Here is a 17,139-nt window from a genome sequence, read left to right on the forward strand (position 1 = left end):
ATCTGCTGGCCCAGCAGGGTTTGGGATAGCTGTCAACATTAACTTACATTGCTATTGGTGCAAAAAGGATCCAGTGGAAGAAGGGCTGCACTCTGGAACACCACTTCACGGACTTGATCGTTTGTTCTCCGAAACGGGTGGTGTCTGGGGTATCTGAAGTGCCAATCTGTTTGGCCGCCGGGACCTGAGCCTGAACTGGGCCTGTGGCGTTTGCACTTCTATGAACTCCAATAGCCATGTTACGCTATATTTACTACAAATACATTATGAAACAGATATACGGCGTACTCGTCGATTAAAATATGTTCATAGTAAGGATAGCATAGGCGTAGAAGATTAGAAAACGACAAAATTAAACGCCAAATACTTTCAGCCGCCTGTACTTGTTTCAAGTGGGGGCGCCTTCGCAGCAAAAACGTGTCGTTAATAATCTCTGGCATATACTGGAAGTAAATTAAAACAAAATAATTGTCACAACAAATACAACAGGTTTGTATTTACTATTATTATTATTTAATATTTTAAAATAAAATATTATAAAGCTTTAATCTTTATTGATCAAATAATAATAAGCATGTTGTTATAGTGATATCTATGATGATAAGTATAGTGCCCGGACGTGGTATTTTTTGCGACACTGTCATGGCGCGGGTAAAACGAAAGTTTTATTACTGTAGTACTAGTGTAGTACCAGGAGTAAGATAATAAGGATCTATATTATCTTACTCCTGCTAGTAGTAGTACTCCTTCTTACGACTTTAGTAATAGTTTGAGAGCCACCTAATGACTTATACTTAAATGTGTTATCATATAGGCAGTGGCTACGGTAGCCGTATCTAATGTCTCGAGGTACTGGGTACGGGAGTCATTCGCTTAACGAGACAAAATGACGGCGGTGGCGCGCAGATTTCGAAATAAACGCCTTGGGAAATAAAGTCACGATTTGAAAGTTTAGAGTATGGGCTAGAACTCTAACCCTAAACCTAACCCTAACCATAACCCTAAACCTAACCTAACCCTAACCCTAACCTAACAGCCTAACCCTAATATAACCCTAACCTAAACCTAACCCCAAAAAAGGGGCTCAACGACGGATCGGCTACCGTACTCTAGCCACTGCGTATAAGGCAACATTATTAACACCAGTTGTCATACATGTTAATATTATATATTATTGTAATTTGTATTAATTTAGGTGGCTTATCAAATATTAGTATTACTAAAGAAGGGAGTACTAAACCAGTACACATTTGTGCTTGATTTGTGCATATATATGTGCTATGTGCATATGTGCATTAGGCCAAGGAGCTAAAAACATGTTATATTTAGCTCTTGCATTAGGCTAGGCCTATCACAACCGGCATTAGCCAGCTAACTACACCGTAGCACGGAGTAAAGAAGGAGTGCATTGCCATTACTCATGAATTAGTAATACAGTGGCTGAATACAGCACTGCTGCTGATGGGTACTGTAGTGTAGTCTGTACTGTTCAGATTGTATTACAATACATTATACTACAAATACATCGTATTACTAATGCATTACTAGTAATACAACTAATACTGAATTAGTACTTGATGTAATTTACATCAGTCTTGACAATGTATGTTTGTGTTTCTGTACACTGGCACCTGGCAGCAGGATCAAGTTCGCCACCACAGTATTATGAGTGATATGAGTTCTGAGTGATATGTGTGTTATGAGTGATATGATGTGATATGAGTGATATGGTATTATGAGTTCCCATTCCCTTCTCCTTCTCTCTTCTCCCCTCTCCTTCTCCACCAGCTTCTACCCTCCTCTTTCTCAACACCTTCTCCCTTCCCCTTCCTCCTTCTCCCGCTTCTCCCCTCCTCCTTCTCCACACCTTCTCCTTCTCCCCTTCCTCCTCCTTCACCATCTTCTTCACAGCTGGAAGTGACGTCACGAACACGCGATTAACTCTGATTGGTATAACACAAACACGTGATAAAATATGCGAATTTATCTCTGTACCGCCTGAATATAGACAAACCCTATAGAGTACGAAGATGTGAGTCACGTTGGCAAGAAAAGTACGGGCTGGTTTACACAAGCCACTGGCTCATAACATCAGGAGTAGATAATAGGGAGGAGTGTGAATCAATAAACAGAAATTCGTCATTTATCTAGCCTTATAATACTACGATTTACTACGCGTAACTCATCCAACTTGAGCTCAAATCGGACACAAAGTACATTCGCCATCATCGTACGAAATCGTTTCCTCGTAGACACCGCAATCCGTAGATACAGCCTAAAACGTACGACACGATTCTCCATTCTCTGGCCATTAATCAACGCCATTGCGCGCCTATAATTCAGACAAAAGGCAGCAACCTGGCTGTGTTTGCTCTCTCACGATAGCTGACATGTGGCGTTGTGGGCTCGCAGGGAGATTGGAGATCGACGCAACACTCGATGAGCTAATCATTTGTTGGCGTGCGTGCATGAAGGCATGCCAGCTAATGTTACAAGGTGGCCTGTGTAGCTGTGTACGGGTCAAAGGTTATCTCGCGAGTGTTGATGCCTAATCTCCAGCGAGCCCATGCCTCGCTCAGTTAGGCATAGGCGTTAGGTAGCTGCTTTTGTTGGAATTATAGGCGCGCATGGTTGGATGATGGCCAGAGAATGGAGAATAGTGTCGTACGTTTTAGGCTTTGTATCTACGGATTGCGGGTGTCTACGAGGAACATTTCGTACGATGATGGCGAATGTAATTGTGTCCGATTGAGCTCAAGTTGGATGAGTTAACGTGTAGTAAATCGTAGGTAATTGTAAGGCTAGTAAAATTTCCCTTGTTTATTGTGTACACTCCTTCCTATTATCTACTCCTGATAAATTAACTGCGTGAAAATGTTGTGCGCAACGTAAACACGAGTGTGTGCGCTGGACAGCGGTAAAGCATCGGTAGCAAAGTCGATCTTACAATATTTAATAAATTGAAAAAAAAAAAATGTTGTTAAATTTTAAAAAAAAAACTTTTTTTGTTGTTAATTTTGTTTTTTTCGTTGCTTTTCACTTCCATCCTTTGGAAATCTATAAAAACTGCATATGACTCTCAGAATGATGGTTACAATCGGGTACAAAACAGGACGCAGTTAATGTTACAGAGCATATGGATTGTGTAGAACCAGTAGGTTCGTTGTCATGCACCGTGACGCTCATCACGTTCGGTACTCTATACCTTAACGGCAGGGCTCGAATTAGCGACGAGAAGGGCAAGGCATCTTTTTCTAGGGCATGTGAGAAATCGCCTTGAATTTTCTCTAAAATAGAAAAGCCACCAAGGCACTCTCAAAAATTTTAGAAGGGCACCAAAGCACTTTTGTAAATAAAATGGGGAAACTCATAACAAATTAGTACATCACATCGTCTTGCTTTTAATGTACAAAAAATATGCCCCCATGTAAGCTTACACCGTAACACTGACACCCTGTACCCACCTCTCTAATGGAAGTACAGTAACAAGAAATTTTACCTGCGCCGCTATCAGGAGCAAATAATTATCCGATGCTGTTATTATTCCTCCTGCGACTATCGGTTTTTAGTCATTCATTGCAACTACAGCACGCACGCGCACGTGTTATGTTGTTCGACTAAAACAAAACTAGGGCAGTAAGATTAAAGGGCACGATCGGCAAATTACACAAAAGGGCAAGGCAGGTGACTGCCGTCGTCGGGTTGGATTTTAGGGGCAGTACGGCAATTGCCGTCGGTGCCGTCGGTTAATTCGAGCCCTGCTTAAACGGTGCAGTGGGTAATCGCTAGATCATCCGTCTCCTACACCGGGATTCGGGTTCGAGTTCTCAGCTGGGAACTTATTTTCCCTTTTCCTTTTTTCCCTTTACCTATATCTTTAGTATGTATTTTTAATTTTTAATTAATTTTTAATTTATTTATTTAATTAAATATTTTTTAAATTAATTAATTATTTTTTATTTTTAATGTCTTTTATCTTTTGATTTTATTTTTTTTACTGTTGGGATGGCATGAGATGGCATGGCATGGGATGGCATGGCATGGCATGCGATGGGATGGGATGGGATGCGATGCGATGTGATGAGATGGGATGGCATGGGATGCGATGAGATGGGATGGGATCGGATATGGGATGGGATGGCATGGCATGGTATGTAATGGGATGGATGCATGGATGCATGGATAGATAGATAGTTAGATTTTTTTGGGTATTTTCCTTTCAACCAAGCGGTCACCAACTGAGTAACGCCACTGATTTCCCGCTAGTATATATGCATGTATATACACAAACACACACGGATCGGTCGACACACACACGTACGCATGCACGCACGCATGCACGCACGCATGCACACACACACACACACAGACAATAGAAGGTTCATTCAGGTTCAATTCACAGGTAATTCAGGTTGTAGAACACAACATAAGTCTCTCTGATTGTCAAATTGTAACTTTGTCACTGTGTCAATTTTCTGTAGTTTATCAACTTACATGATCATTGCAAGCAAATTCATATTGTGAAAGCTTTCACATTAAATAACGACATTTATAAATTGGCGATAGTCACTCTTTTTTTAAACTTTTTAGCAATTTTATTACCTCTGCCTTTGAAACTATTATAAATACTCTAATTTATAGTAGTAAAATGTTCCAAGGCTCAATTAAAGTATAGATGAGCGATGTAGATGCTTCGCTGGTTTAAATATCAATATCCTACCCGCCCTATAAATTTGAACTTGTATAGATATATATACATATACCTACTAATATCTGTATATACTCTATATATGGTTATTGTTTTCATGATTAGGTAAACCTAGCCAAACCTTTCAAGACCTACAAAGGCTTGAGGATGTGCACTTGCAGTTAGGTGTCTGGCAGCAGAAGGTAGACAGTCTTGCTCAGCAGAAAAGTGTACTGTTACACAAGTTGAAATTATTGAAGAAAAGGGTATGTGGTATATGTTCTACTATTAGGCATATGTTAAAACTAGAATGACTGTTGTTACTGCTGTTGAAAATTGCAATGCAACTTCTGACAGCCATGACAAAATTTCATTGGAAGGATTTTTGAATTTGTTTGTTTATTCACATCATTCCAAGTTAGATGTTAAACTGTTTTCAATTAAATGTGAATTATTTCATCAATATAAAGTTCGTGTGCACTTTGCAATTTTAGTTTTTGTATTGTTTGAGGGCAAGTTAGTGGTTGCCTAGAATATCTTGTGTAATATAGATTTTTTAAATTTCAGAGAGCACCGGAAAATTGTAACGATGAGTGTTCCGGTTCTGAGGATAGTAACTCCGATGAATACTCATGTAAAAAAAATAAAACCGCTATTTTCGTCTATGAATTGGCTGGTAAGTATTGAAAATAACTATTATATAAAATCTTGGTCTGAATCAGAAAAATGTTATAATTCCATTATTTAATTAAATAAAAATACATTTGACATTTTAATTTTATATTGCTTACATATACGTGGGCACATTCCATGTCGTGTGTAATGTACTTTTTAGGTGTGAAAACCGAGGAACTTTCCAATAGAAACACCATGTTGACGTTTAATACTGCATTCCAGAACAAATATTATGAACCATACTACTTGGAGGTACGGAATTACTTAACATTCATTGAATAATTTCACGTGATGTCAGTAAAGTGTGGAAATTAGAGTGTTTAGATACTTTATCAGTTAGTGAATTGAACCAATAAAGCATGAGCACATCACAAATTTGTGTAAATAGCATATGTAGTATGTGACAATCGGACTTGAGTATGCATGGATTTCTATCACACCAAATTAATGCATATTTTCGCATCTTTTTAAAAAGCTTTCAAGTGAGCTAAGAGTTTGCCATCATACATTGCCACCATTTGTGCCACTGCAAGTATTACTGGAGCGATACCTATACAGAGAAAAGAATGTTCAGCAATTCCTGTTTGAACTAAGCAACTACTTATGTTCATATGTAAGCAGGCGAGAACAAGTTAATGCACTGCAGGTATGAAAAAAGGTTTTGGGATGATATATAATAGTAGTATCATAATTTAATTAAGGGGGGAAATCCAAAAAGATGTCCAGATGAAAATAGAGAGAAAGAGTCGGAATGGAATGCTTACTACTGAAATTTCAGGAAGAAACAAGATGAGCAGTATCACTTGGACATTTTAAGCTGAATTTTTCCACAGTGTTGTCATTTAACTGTGTCACAGACGAATGTCATTCTTTCCTTTTAGGTTGTTTCAGCACTGCCTTATTGTTTTCATCACTTGAAATTACTAGAAGTGTAATTTTGACCAATATATGTACTGAAGAGTAATATTTATGTGAATTTTGACCATCCAGAGAGACCGGATACAAGATGGCCTTGCGCAAAAGATGCGTTGTTCCCCGACCGCCGAAAGCGGTTAAGCCGCGCACTTCCGCGGGACTGGGCGCACGCGACCGCCGGATGTATAGCTATAGCTCCCCGCTATACGCATTCGCGCGCCGAAGATACAGTGCAACTGAAATGAGGAATATAACCTTGCCGCTGCGGAGTGCGGAAATTAAGCCTAGAAATCGTAATAATTCCGCAGAATGCAGAATGGTTGGAGACCCTGCTATACCCACACGTATTTGTTACCAGATACCTAATTTAATTGTTACAATTAATTACACATCAACGCTACGAAATTTGAACGGCGACATGACACCCGCGACCGTGCTGCCACCCCGAAAAAGTTGCGTATTTGACAATTTATTATGCGACCGAGGGCTAATCACAAAAGTGCAATTATATTTATACCTAAATGCTATTTAACTGAACGATATTCATTTTAGGGCAAATTTATCCATATTATAACTGAAACTATATATGTCGTTTATAAGATATTACAATCATTTTGCTTTTAAATAAATAAATAAGAAACACCCTCGGTCTGTAGCCCTTGGCTGGAAAGTGGTTTTGCGCAACTTATCAGATCGTGCGCTTTGAGTGGCGCCACCGTCATTGTAATCAAACTGTAGTCGTTAGTTTTAAAACATTTTTTTTAAATATTTCTAATGGTGATTGAACCATGAAACTTTTTATGTAGCATAATTATAACCTAAATTAGCTGAAAATAACCCTAGAACCTAGAGTAAACTCTCCCTTTAAATGCATTCAACGGTACAAGTGCAGCTAAAATTGGTACCATCGTACTAATCGTACTAAAAATGACCTACTATGCCGTACAATGACCTACTACGGTACCATGGTACTATCGCTACCCTGCCGAACCCTGCCAACAGGTGTCATAGCGCAAGCTGCCTAATGTTTGCTTTCATCAGCCGTAAACGTTTGCAACTTGACGATGAAAATGACTAAAACCATGTCTGATGTTCGAAGCTATAACTACATAATAAGAGGTATCGATACAAAGTAAAGTGTGAGGGCAAGATGGATGTACAATGCTAGTTCTGACATCATTATCCACCGCACGAAGTGTAGCGGAAGGTATTGTTTTTGGCTCGTTTGTATGTGTGTGTGTGGTGATTCGCACTCCCCCGAGTGCCTTCCTTCTAGTTTTTATTGGGTTTCATGTAATAAATCATAGGTAAATTAGGGCATGGAAGTGTTGAATTTCTTGTGGTTTGAGCGAGTCATACTTACGGACTGTCCAGTATAGAAGTAGAAATATTGGCCCAAGGATTGAGAACATGGGTACCAATAAAACCGATGTGCCTAAACCTAACCCTTATTCTAACCCTAATTCTAACCCTAACCTATTATATTGATATAATATTATATTTATATTGATGTAAATGACATTGGTTTTATTGGGACCCATATGTTATCTATCCTTGAACCGAAGTATTAATTTAATAATAATATTACTTGGCCCCAGCAGGGTTTGGGATACTGCTCAACATTAAACTTACCAATTGCTATTGGTGCCAAAAAAGGAATACACAGCTGGAAAGCAAGGGCTGCACTCTGGAACACCCACTGCCACGGACTTGGATCGTTTGTTCCTCCAAAACCGGGTGGTGTCTGGGGTATCTGAAGTGCCAATCTGTTTGGCCGGCCGGGACCTGAGCCTGAACCTGGGCCTGTGGCGGTTGCACTTCTATTAACTCCAATAGCCATGTTACGCTATATTTACTACAAATACATTATGAAACAGATATACGGCGTACTCGTCGATTAAAATATGTTCATAGTAAGGGTAGCATAGGCGTAGAAGATTCAGAAAACGACAAAATTAAACGCCAAATACTTTCAGCCGCCTGTACCTTGTTTCAATGGGGGGCGCCATTCGCAGCAAAAACGTGTCGTTAATAATCTTGCATCATACTGGAAGTAAATTAAAACAAAATAATTGTCCACAAAACAAAATACAACAGGTTTGTATTTACTATTAATTATTTAATATTTTAAAATAAAATATTATAAAGCTTTAATAACTTTATTGATCAAATAATAATAAGCATGTTGTTATATGATATCTATGATAATAAGTAAGTGCCGGGACGTGGTATTTTTGCGACACTGGTCATGGCAGCGGGTAAAACGAAAGTTTATTACTGTAGTACTAGTAGTACTAGTAGTACCAGGAGTAAGATAATATAGGATCCTATATTATCTTACTCCTGCTAGTAGTAGTACTCCTTCTTTACGACTTTAGTAATAGTTTGAGAGCCACCTAATGACTCATACTTAACTTGTGTTATCATATAGGCAGTGGCTACGGTTACGGTAGCCGTATCTTAATGTCTCGAGGCTACGGGTACGGGAGTCCATTCGCTTAACGAGACAAAGATGACGGCGGTGGCGCCAGATTTCGAAATAACGCCTTGGGAAATAAATTCACGATTTGAAAGTTTAGATGAGCTAGAACTCTAACCCTAAACCTAACCCTAACCATAACCCTAAACCTAACCCTAACCCTAACCCTAACCCTAACCCTAACCCTAACCCTAACCCTAACCCTAATACTAACCCTAACCCTAAACCTAACCCCAAAAAGGGGCTTCAACGACCGACGGCTACCGTACCTCTAGCCACTGCGTATAAGGCAACATTATTAACACCAGTTGTCATACATGTATATATTATATATTATTGTAATTTGTATTAATTTAGGTGGCTATCAAACTATTAGTATTACTAAAGAAGGAGTACTACACAGTACACATTTGTGCTTGATTTGTGCATATATATGTGCTATGTGCATATGTGCATTAGGCCAAGGAGCTAAAAACATGTTATATTTAGCTCCTTGCATTAGGCTAGGCCTATCACAACCCGGCATTAGCCAGCTAACTACACCGTACACGGAGTAAAGAAGGAGTGCATTGCCATTACTCATGAATTAGTAATACAGTGCTGAATACAGACACTGCTGCTGAGTAGGGTACTGTAGTAGTCTGTACTGTTCAGATTGTATTACAATACAATTAATACTACAAATACTGTATTACTAATGCATTACTAGTAATACAACTAATACTGAATTAGTACTGATGTAATTTACATCAGTCATTGACAATGTATGTTGTGTTTCTGTACACTGGCACTGGCAGCAGGATCAAGTTCGCCCCACCACAGTATTATGAGTGATATGAGTTCTGAGTGATATGTGTGTTATGAGTGATATGATGTGATATGAGTGATATGAGTATTATGAGTTCCCTTCCCTTCTCCTTCTCGCTTCTCCCCTCCTCCTTCTCCACCAGCTTCTACCCTCCTCTTTCTCAACACCTTCTCCTTCTCCCTTCCCTCTTCTTCACCACTTCTCCCCCTCCTCCTTTCTCCACCACCTTCTCCGCTTCTCCCCTCTCCTCCTTTCACCATCTTCTTCACAGACTGGAAGTGACGTCACGAACACGGCGATTAACTCTGATTTGGTAATAACACAAATCACGTGATAAAATATGCAAATTATCTCCTGTAACCGCCTGAATATAGACAAACCCTATAGAGTACCGAAGTGTGACGTCACGTTGGCAAGAACAACGTACGGCTGGTTCTACACAAGCCACTGGCTCCATAACATCAGGAGTAGATAATAGGGAGGAGTGTGACATCAATAAACAAGGGAAATTCGTCATTACTGCCTTATAATACCTTAACGATTTACTACGCGTAACTCATCCAACTTGAGCTCAAATCAGGACACATACATTCGCCATCATCGTACGAAATCGTTTCCTCGTAGACACCGCCAATCCGTAGATACAGCCTAAAACGTACGACACGATTCTCCATTCTCTGGCCATTAATCCAACGCCCATTGCGCGCGCTATAATTCAGACAAAAGGCAGCAACCTGGCTGTGTTTGCTCCCGATCGATAGCTGACATGTGGCGTTGTGCCTCGCAGGGAGATTGGAGATCGACCAACACTCGATGAGCTAATCATATTGTTGGCGTGCCGTGCATGAAGGCATGCCAGCAATGTTACAAAGGTGGCCTGTGTAGCTGTGTAGCGGTCAAAGGTTATCTCGCCGAGTGTTGATGCCTAATCTCCAGCGAGCCCATGCCTCGCTCAGTTAGGCAAAGCGCGTTAGGTAGCTGCTTTGTTGGAATTATAGGCGCGCAATGGTTGGATTGATGCCAGAGAATGGAGAATCGTGTCGTACGTTTTAGGTTCTTGTATCTACGGATTGCGGGTGTCCTACGAGAAACGATTTCGTACGATGATGGCGCAATGTACTGTGTCCGATTGGAGCTCAAGTTGGATGAGTTAACGTGTAGTAAATCGTAGGTATTGTAAGGCTAGTAAAATTTCCCTTGTTTATTGATGTACACTCCTTCCTATTATCTACTCCTGATAAATTAACTGCGTGAAAATGTTGTGCGCAACGTAAAACCGAGTGTGTGCGCTGAACAGCGTAAAGCATCGGAGCAAAGTCGATCTTACAATATTTAATAAATTGAAAAAAAAAAAAGTGTGTTAAATTTTAAAAAAAAAACTTTTTTTGTTGTTAATTTTGTTTTTTTCCGTTGCTTTTCACTTCCATCCTTTGGAAATCTATAAAAACTGCAATAATGACTCTCAGAATGATGGTTACAGGGTACAAAACAGGACACCGCAGTTAATTTTACCAGAGCAGGATATGTGGTAGAACCAGTAGGTTCGTTTCATGCCACCGGTGACGCTTCATCACTTTCGGTACTCTATACCTTAACGGCGGGCTCGAATTAGCGACGAAAGGGCAAGGCATCTTTTTTAGGGCATGTGAGAAATCGCCTTGAATTTCTCTAAAATAGAAAAGCACCAAGGCAACTCTCAAAATTTTAGAAGGGCACCAAAGCACTTTTGTAAAATAAAGGGAAAACTCATAACAAATTAGTACATCAAATCGTCTTGCTTTTAATGTACAAAAAATATGCCGCCCATGTAAGCTTACACGCCGGTAACACTGACCCCTGTACCCACCTCTGCTAATGAAGTACAGTAACAAGAAATTTTACCTGCCCGCTATCAGGAGCAAATAATTATCCGATGCTGTATTATTCCTCCTGCGACTATCGGTTTAGTCAATCATTGCAACTACAGCACGCACGCGCACGGGTGTATGTTGATCGACTAAAACAAAACTAGGGCAGTAAGATTAAAGGGCACCGACGGCAATTACACAAAAGGCAAGGCAGGTGACTGCCGTCGTCGGGTTGGATTTTCAGGGGCAGTACGGCAATTGCCGCGTGCCGTCGGTTAATTCGAGCCCTGCTTAACGGTGCAGTGGCTAATCGCAGAATCATCCGTTCCTACACCGGATTCGGGGTTCGAGTCCAGCTGGAACTTATTTTCCCCTTTTTCCTTTTTTCCCTTTACCTATATCTTTAGTATGTATTTTTAATTTTTAATTAATTTTTAATTTATGAATTTATTTAATTAAATATTTTTTAAATTAATTAATTATTTTTTTATTTTTAATGTCTTTTATCTTTTGATTTCTTATTATTTTTTACTGTTTGGGATGGGATGGCATGAGATGGCATGGCATGGGATGGCATGGCATGGCATGCGATGGGATGGGATGGGATGCGATGCGATGTATGCAGATGGGATGGCATGGGATGCGATGAGATGGGATGGGATCGGATATGGGATGGATGGATGGCATGGTATGTAATGGGATGGATGCATGGATGCATGGATAGATAGAGTAGTTAGATTTTTTGGGTATTTTCCCTTTCAACCAGCGGTCACCAACTGAGTACGCCACTGATTTCCGCGCTAGTATTATGCATGTATATACACAAACACACACGGATCGGTCGACACACACGACGGTACGCATGCACGCACGCATGCACGCACGCATGCACACACACACACACACACAGACAATAGAAGCGTTAAGTAATTCAGGTTGTAGAACACAACATAAGTCTCTCTGATTGTCAAATTGTAACTTTGTCACTGTGTCAATTTTCTGTAGTTTATCACTTACATGATCATTGCAAGCAAATTCATATTGTGAAAGCTTTCACATTAAAATAACGACATTTATAAATTGGCGATAGTCACTCTTTTTTTAAACTTTTTAGGCAATTTATTACCTCTGCCTTTGAAACTATTATAAATACCTATAATTTATAGTAGTTAAAATGTTCCAAGCTCAATTAAGTATAGATGAGCGATGTAGATCTATGCTTCGCTGGTTAAATATCAATACCTACCCGCCCTATAAATTTGAACTTGGTATAGATATATATACATATACCTACTAATATCGTATATACTCTATATGTATGGTATTGTTTTCATGATTAGGTTAAACTAGCCAAACCTTTCAAGACCTATCAAAGGCTTGAGGATGTGCACTTGCAGTTAGGTGTCCTGGCAGCAGAAGGAGACAGTCTTGCTCAGCAGAAAAGTGTACTGTTACACAAGTTGAAATTATTGAAAAAAGGTATGTGGTATATTGTTCTACTATTAGGCATATGTTAAAACAGAATAATGTTGTTACTGCGTTGAAAATTGCAAATGCAACTTCTGACAGCCAGACAAATTCATTGGAAAGGATTTTTGAATTGGTTTTGTTTATTCACATCATTCCAATTAGATGTTAAACTGTTTTCAATTAAATGTGAATTAATTTCATCAATAAAAAGTTCGTGTGCACTTTGCAATTTGTTTTTGTATTGTTTGAGGGCAAGTTAGTGTTGCCTAGAATATCTTGTGTAATTAGATTTTTTAAATTCAAGAGCACCGGAAAATTGTAACGATGAGTGTTCCGGTTCTGAGGATGTAACTCCGATGAATACTCATGTAAAAAAAATAAACCGCTATTTCGTCTATGAATGGCTGGTAAGTATTGAAAATAACTATTATTAAAATCTTGGTCTGAATCAAAAATGTTATATTCAATTATTTAATTAAATAAAATACATTTGACATTTAATTTTATTGCTTACATATACGTGGGCACAATTCCATGTCGTGTGTAATGTACTTTTAGGTGTGAAAACCGAGGAACTTCAACAATACAGAACACCCATGTTGACGTTTAATGACTCATTCCAAGACAAATATTATGAACCATTACTACTTGGAGGTACGGAATTACTTAACATTCATTGAATAATTCAACGTGATGTCAGAAAAGTGTGGAAATTTAGAGTTGTAGATACTTTTATCAGTTTAGTGAATTGAACCAATAAAGCAATGAGCACATCACAAATTTTGTGTAAATAGCATATGTTATTAGTGACAATCGGACTTGAGTATGCATGGATTTCTATCACACCAAATTAATGCATATTTTCGCATCTTTTAAAAAGCTTTCAAGTGAGCTAAGAGTTTGCCATCATACATTGCCACCATTTGTGCCCACTGCAAGTATTACTGGAGCGATACCTATACAGAGAAAAGAATGTTCAGCAATTCCTTTTTGAACTAAGCAACTACTTACTGTTCATATGTAAGCAGGCGAGAACAAGTCTAATGCCACTGCAGGTATGAAAAAAGGTTTTGGGATGATATTAATATAGTAGTATCATAATTTAATTAAGGGGGGAAATCCAAAAAGATGTCAGATGAAAATAGAGAGAAAGAGCGTCGAAATGGAATGCTACTACTGAAATTCAGGAATCACGAGAAACACACAGTGAGCAGTATCACTTGACATTTTCAGCTGAATTTTTCCACAGTGTTGTCATTTAACGTGTGTCACAGACGAATGTCATTCTTCGCTTTTAGGTTTTCAGCACTGCCTTATGTTTTCATCACTTGAAATTACTAGAAGTGTAATTTTGACCAATATATGTACTGAAGAGTAATAATTTATGTGAATTTGATGCCATCCAGAGAGACCCGCATACAAATGGCCTTGCGCAAAAGATGCGTTGTTCCGCGACCGACGAAAGCGTTAAGCCGCGCACTTCCGCGGGACTGGGCGCGACGCGACCGCCGGATGTATAGCTATAGCTCCCGCTATACGCATGTTCGCGGCGCCGAAGGAGCGGCGCGCGCAATGCGTATAGCGGGGCAGCCTAAACATAACGCAGTTTTCGGGACACGTACATCGGCTCGGCTACATCGGGCTTTGGAGGGGGGCTTTCCCGATTAGGATTGACACGCGCTTTGTACACCTCGGCCGTCGTAAGACCGTCACCTGCCGCGGATTTTCGTACCATCTGGACGTTCTCCCACAATCTTTCCTTTCTCCGACTCCCACAAAGTCTGTCTCTTCCTCTCCGGCGCATCCGCGCCGGCCTGCCCCATGCGAGGTTAATAAGGTATCTATATACATGCATCAATGCTGCCGGCAGCCAACACACAGCACTGCACTGTACTTGCAGCGTTCATAATAAAATGTAAGTCTAAATAAATACCAAATCTATTTACTACGAAAAGTCACGGCGGCGCAAAAACTCCCCGAGCCAGCTCCACTGAGCGCGGGGGAGGAGGAGGTCTGGAATGTGCCGCTCTGCTCGTCTTCGTAAAAAACATGTGCATATATATATTTTGTGTGGTCAGTGTGGCGGCGTGTTGTAGGATTAGCTACGTGTAAAAAACTGCCACGGCCACGCCAGCACGTGCTCGCACGACGTGCCGTCGCCACGGGCAGCGCGGGGTCAAGAGCGCGGGGAGCGCGGCTGCTGCTGTTTTTCCACATAACGTCTAGTGCGAATTCTCAGTCTAAACAACCATCAATCAGTGAGGCCTGCGGTGTCCTAAGATGGCTACGAGAATTACACTCCGACGTCACGATTCCAGCTAGACTGGTACTCGGCCAAGTATCTTTCGCTACACTAAAGTTATAGTTAGTGCAGCGTGTCGAACTCTCCACCGCGGGGCAGTCTAAGCCTATTCGCCGTTCCTTGTGTGGAAAATTCTCTGGAAAATCCCTCGAAGAGAGCCTCGTCGCGCCATCTATGGGACGCCATATGTACGAGAATAAGTTCAGGGCGTAAAATGCAAGAAATTGAAAATCGCTTTTCTAGAGGAAAACCTAAAGCGCCGACCAAAAAACTTGCAATTACGAGCATTTGGATTTATTCTCGCCCTACGTGCAGAGTCGAAAGGCTTCTGCAATCGCCACAACTCCTCAATTGACCGATTATGCGGCTTTATGTACTACCCAGAGGGCCTTGCGTATATAGTGATACATAGAGGGCAGCGAATTCGATCAAAAGGCGCCGCGAGGCGGCGCTGTTCGCGCTTCGCGCGTATATCCGGGCTGCAGATCGTCAAGAAACAAAAACGACAAAAAACCTGAGAAACCACAAATTTGTTTCTTCCATGATATATCTAGAATGAATGTACTAATAGTGTTCATATTCAAAAAAAACGTTAAAGTCTAAATTTATCACGTTATGAAAAGTTTACAAAATATGTCCTTTCTATTAAAATTTGAGATACAACAGTGTGATGACAAGTTCCACTCATTTTATGTTGAAAAAAATGTAAGAAAAAGCCCAGCATCTAGGGTGTAGAGCCATGTAGTGATAACAAACCTTTATCTGAAAATATATGTTTTCCATCTTTTGTATGAATTTCATAATTGAATATACCTACTACCTTTAAGGGTATGTAACTCTTAATGACCATACCAATTGTTCTTGCTTTCTAGCAAGAAAAATGGCATAACATACTAGTCATAGTAGTATTGGCAGTTGCAGCTGCAGCAGCCAGTATTACGAGCTCTCTTATGGTGCAGTGGTTGTTAAGATAATAAGCGCATGTCATATTGAGATGATGATTTTGTTACATTGGCTGTGACTTTGACTATTGTATTTAAATATAAACGGGTTAATTGTTACTCAACCGTGAAGATTGGAAACGTACCGCTTACGTTTCGTCTCCTGCCAGGAGGCTTTCTCAAAGCTAACTGATGATGATCAGTTTTGACCACCAGATGGTGTGGTGGGCAATAGCTTAGTCCACACGTGACTAGGCCTGTATCCCCCCTCGTCCCGGTTGATGTTCAGGGTCTTGCGGATCCAGATGGCCTCCTTAATCCAATGCCTGATTTTGATTGGCTCGCGATCGATGATCTTCGAATTCTCCCAATCGATGGTGTGATTGTCCTTCGCTACGTGGTCAGTGATCGCGGATTTGGTCATTTCGGTGCTGGGGAGCATGGGTGCTAAGGTGTCTATGTCCTTTTTGTGTTCTTTAAGGCGGGTTTCAAATTTTTGGCCGGTTTCTCCAATGTAACTTTTTTCACACATTGCACACGGTATCTTGTAGATACAGTCCGTAATGTTGTGCATATCTGTTTTGTCCTTAGGGTGTACCAAAAGCTTTTTAGGGTCTCAACGGTCTAACTGTTGAAGCCACACCTGCATTTTTTAGGTGACGTTGAACTACGTCCGTGACGCCTCTGAAATAGGGTAGGACAATCATCGCCTTCGGTTTCTCCGTGGAGGTTTTCTTATGGAATGTTGTTTTTTCCCGTGATGTGTTCATCTCCTTGGAAACTTTTTTGAGTGTCCAATTGGGGTAGCCGCATTTTCCTAGTGCGTTCTTATACAGGCTTAGTCACGTGTGGACTAAGCTATTGACCACCACACCATCTGGTGGTCAAAACTGATAATCATCAGTTAGCTTTGAGAAAGCCTCTTGGCAGGAGGCGAAACGTAAGCGGTACGTTTCCAATCTTCACGGTTGAGTAACAATTAGCCCTGTTATATCTATTAGTCTACCAACCGAAT

At 40.3% G+C, this 17,139-nt stretch overlaps 1 protein-coding gene across 1 annotated transcript in view; it reads left to right on the top strand.

Annotated features, from left to right (window-relative positions):
- The first annotated feature begins 633 nt into the window (after positions 1 to 633).
- The window catches only part of LOC106810177 (centromere protein O-like), a 32,031-nt gene continuing 15,525 nt past the window's right edge, over positions 634 to 17,139 (top strand). The window contains exons 1-5 of the mRNA XM_014813462.1: positions 634 to 651; positions 4,814 to 4,953; positions 5,255 to 5,363; positions 5,523 to 5,614; positions 5,838 to 6,008. Of these exons, the coding sequence (XP_014668948.1) occupies positions 5,558 to 5,614; positions 5,838 to 6,008 (228 nt within the window). The 5' untranslated portion in view covers positions 634 to 651; positions 4,814 to 4,953; positions 5,255 to 5,363; positions 5,523 to 5,557. The remainder of the gene's footprint in view (positions 652 to 4,813; positions 4,954 to 5,254; positions 5,364 to 5,522; positions 5,615 to 5,837; positions 6,009 to 17,139) is intronic.

This window comes from Priapulus caudatus, unplaced genomic scaffold, assembly GCF_000485595.1.
Source record: "Priapulus caudatus unplaced genomic scaffold, Priapulus_caudatus-5.0.1 Scaffold16, whole genome shotgun sequence".
NCBI classification, from domain to species: Eukaryota; Metazoa; Priapulida; class Priapulimorpha; order Priapulimorphida; family Priapulidae; genus Priapulus; species Priapulus caudatus.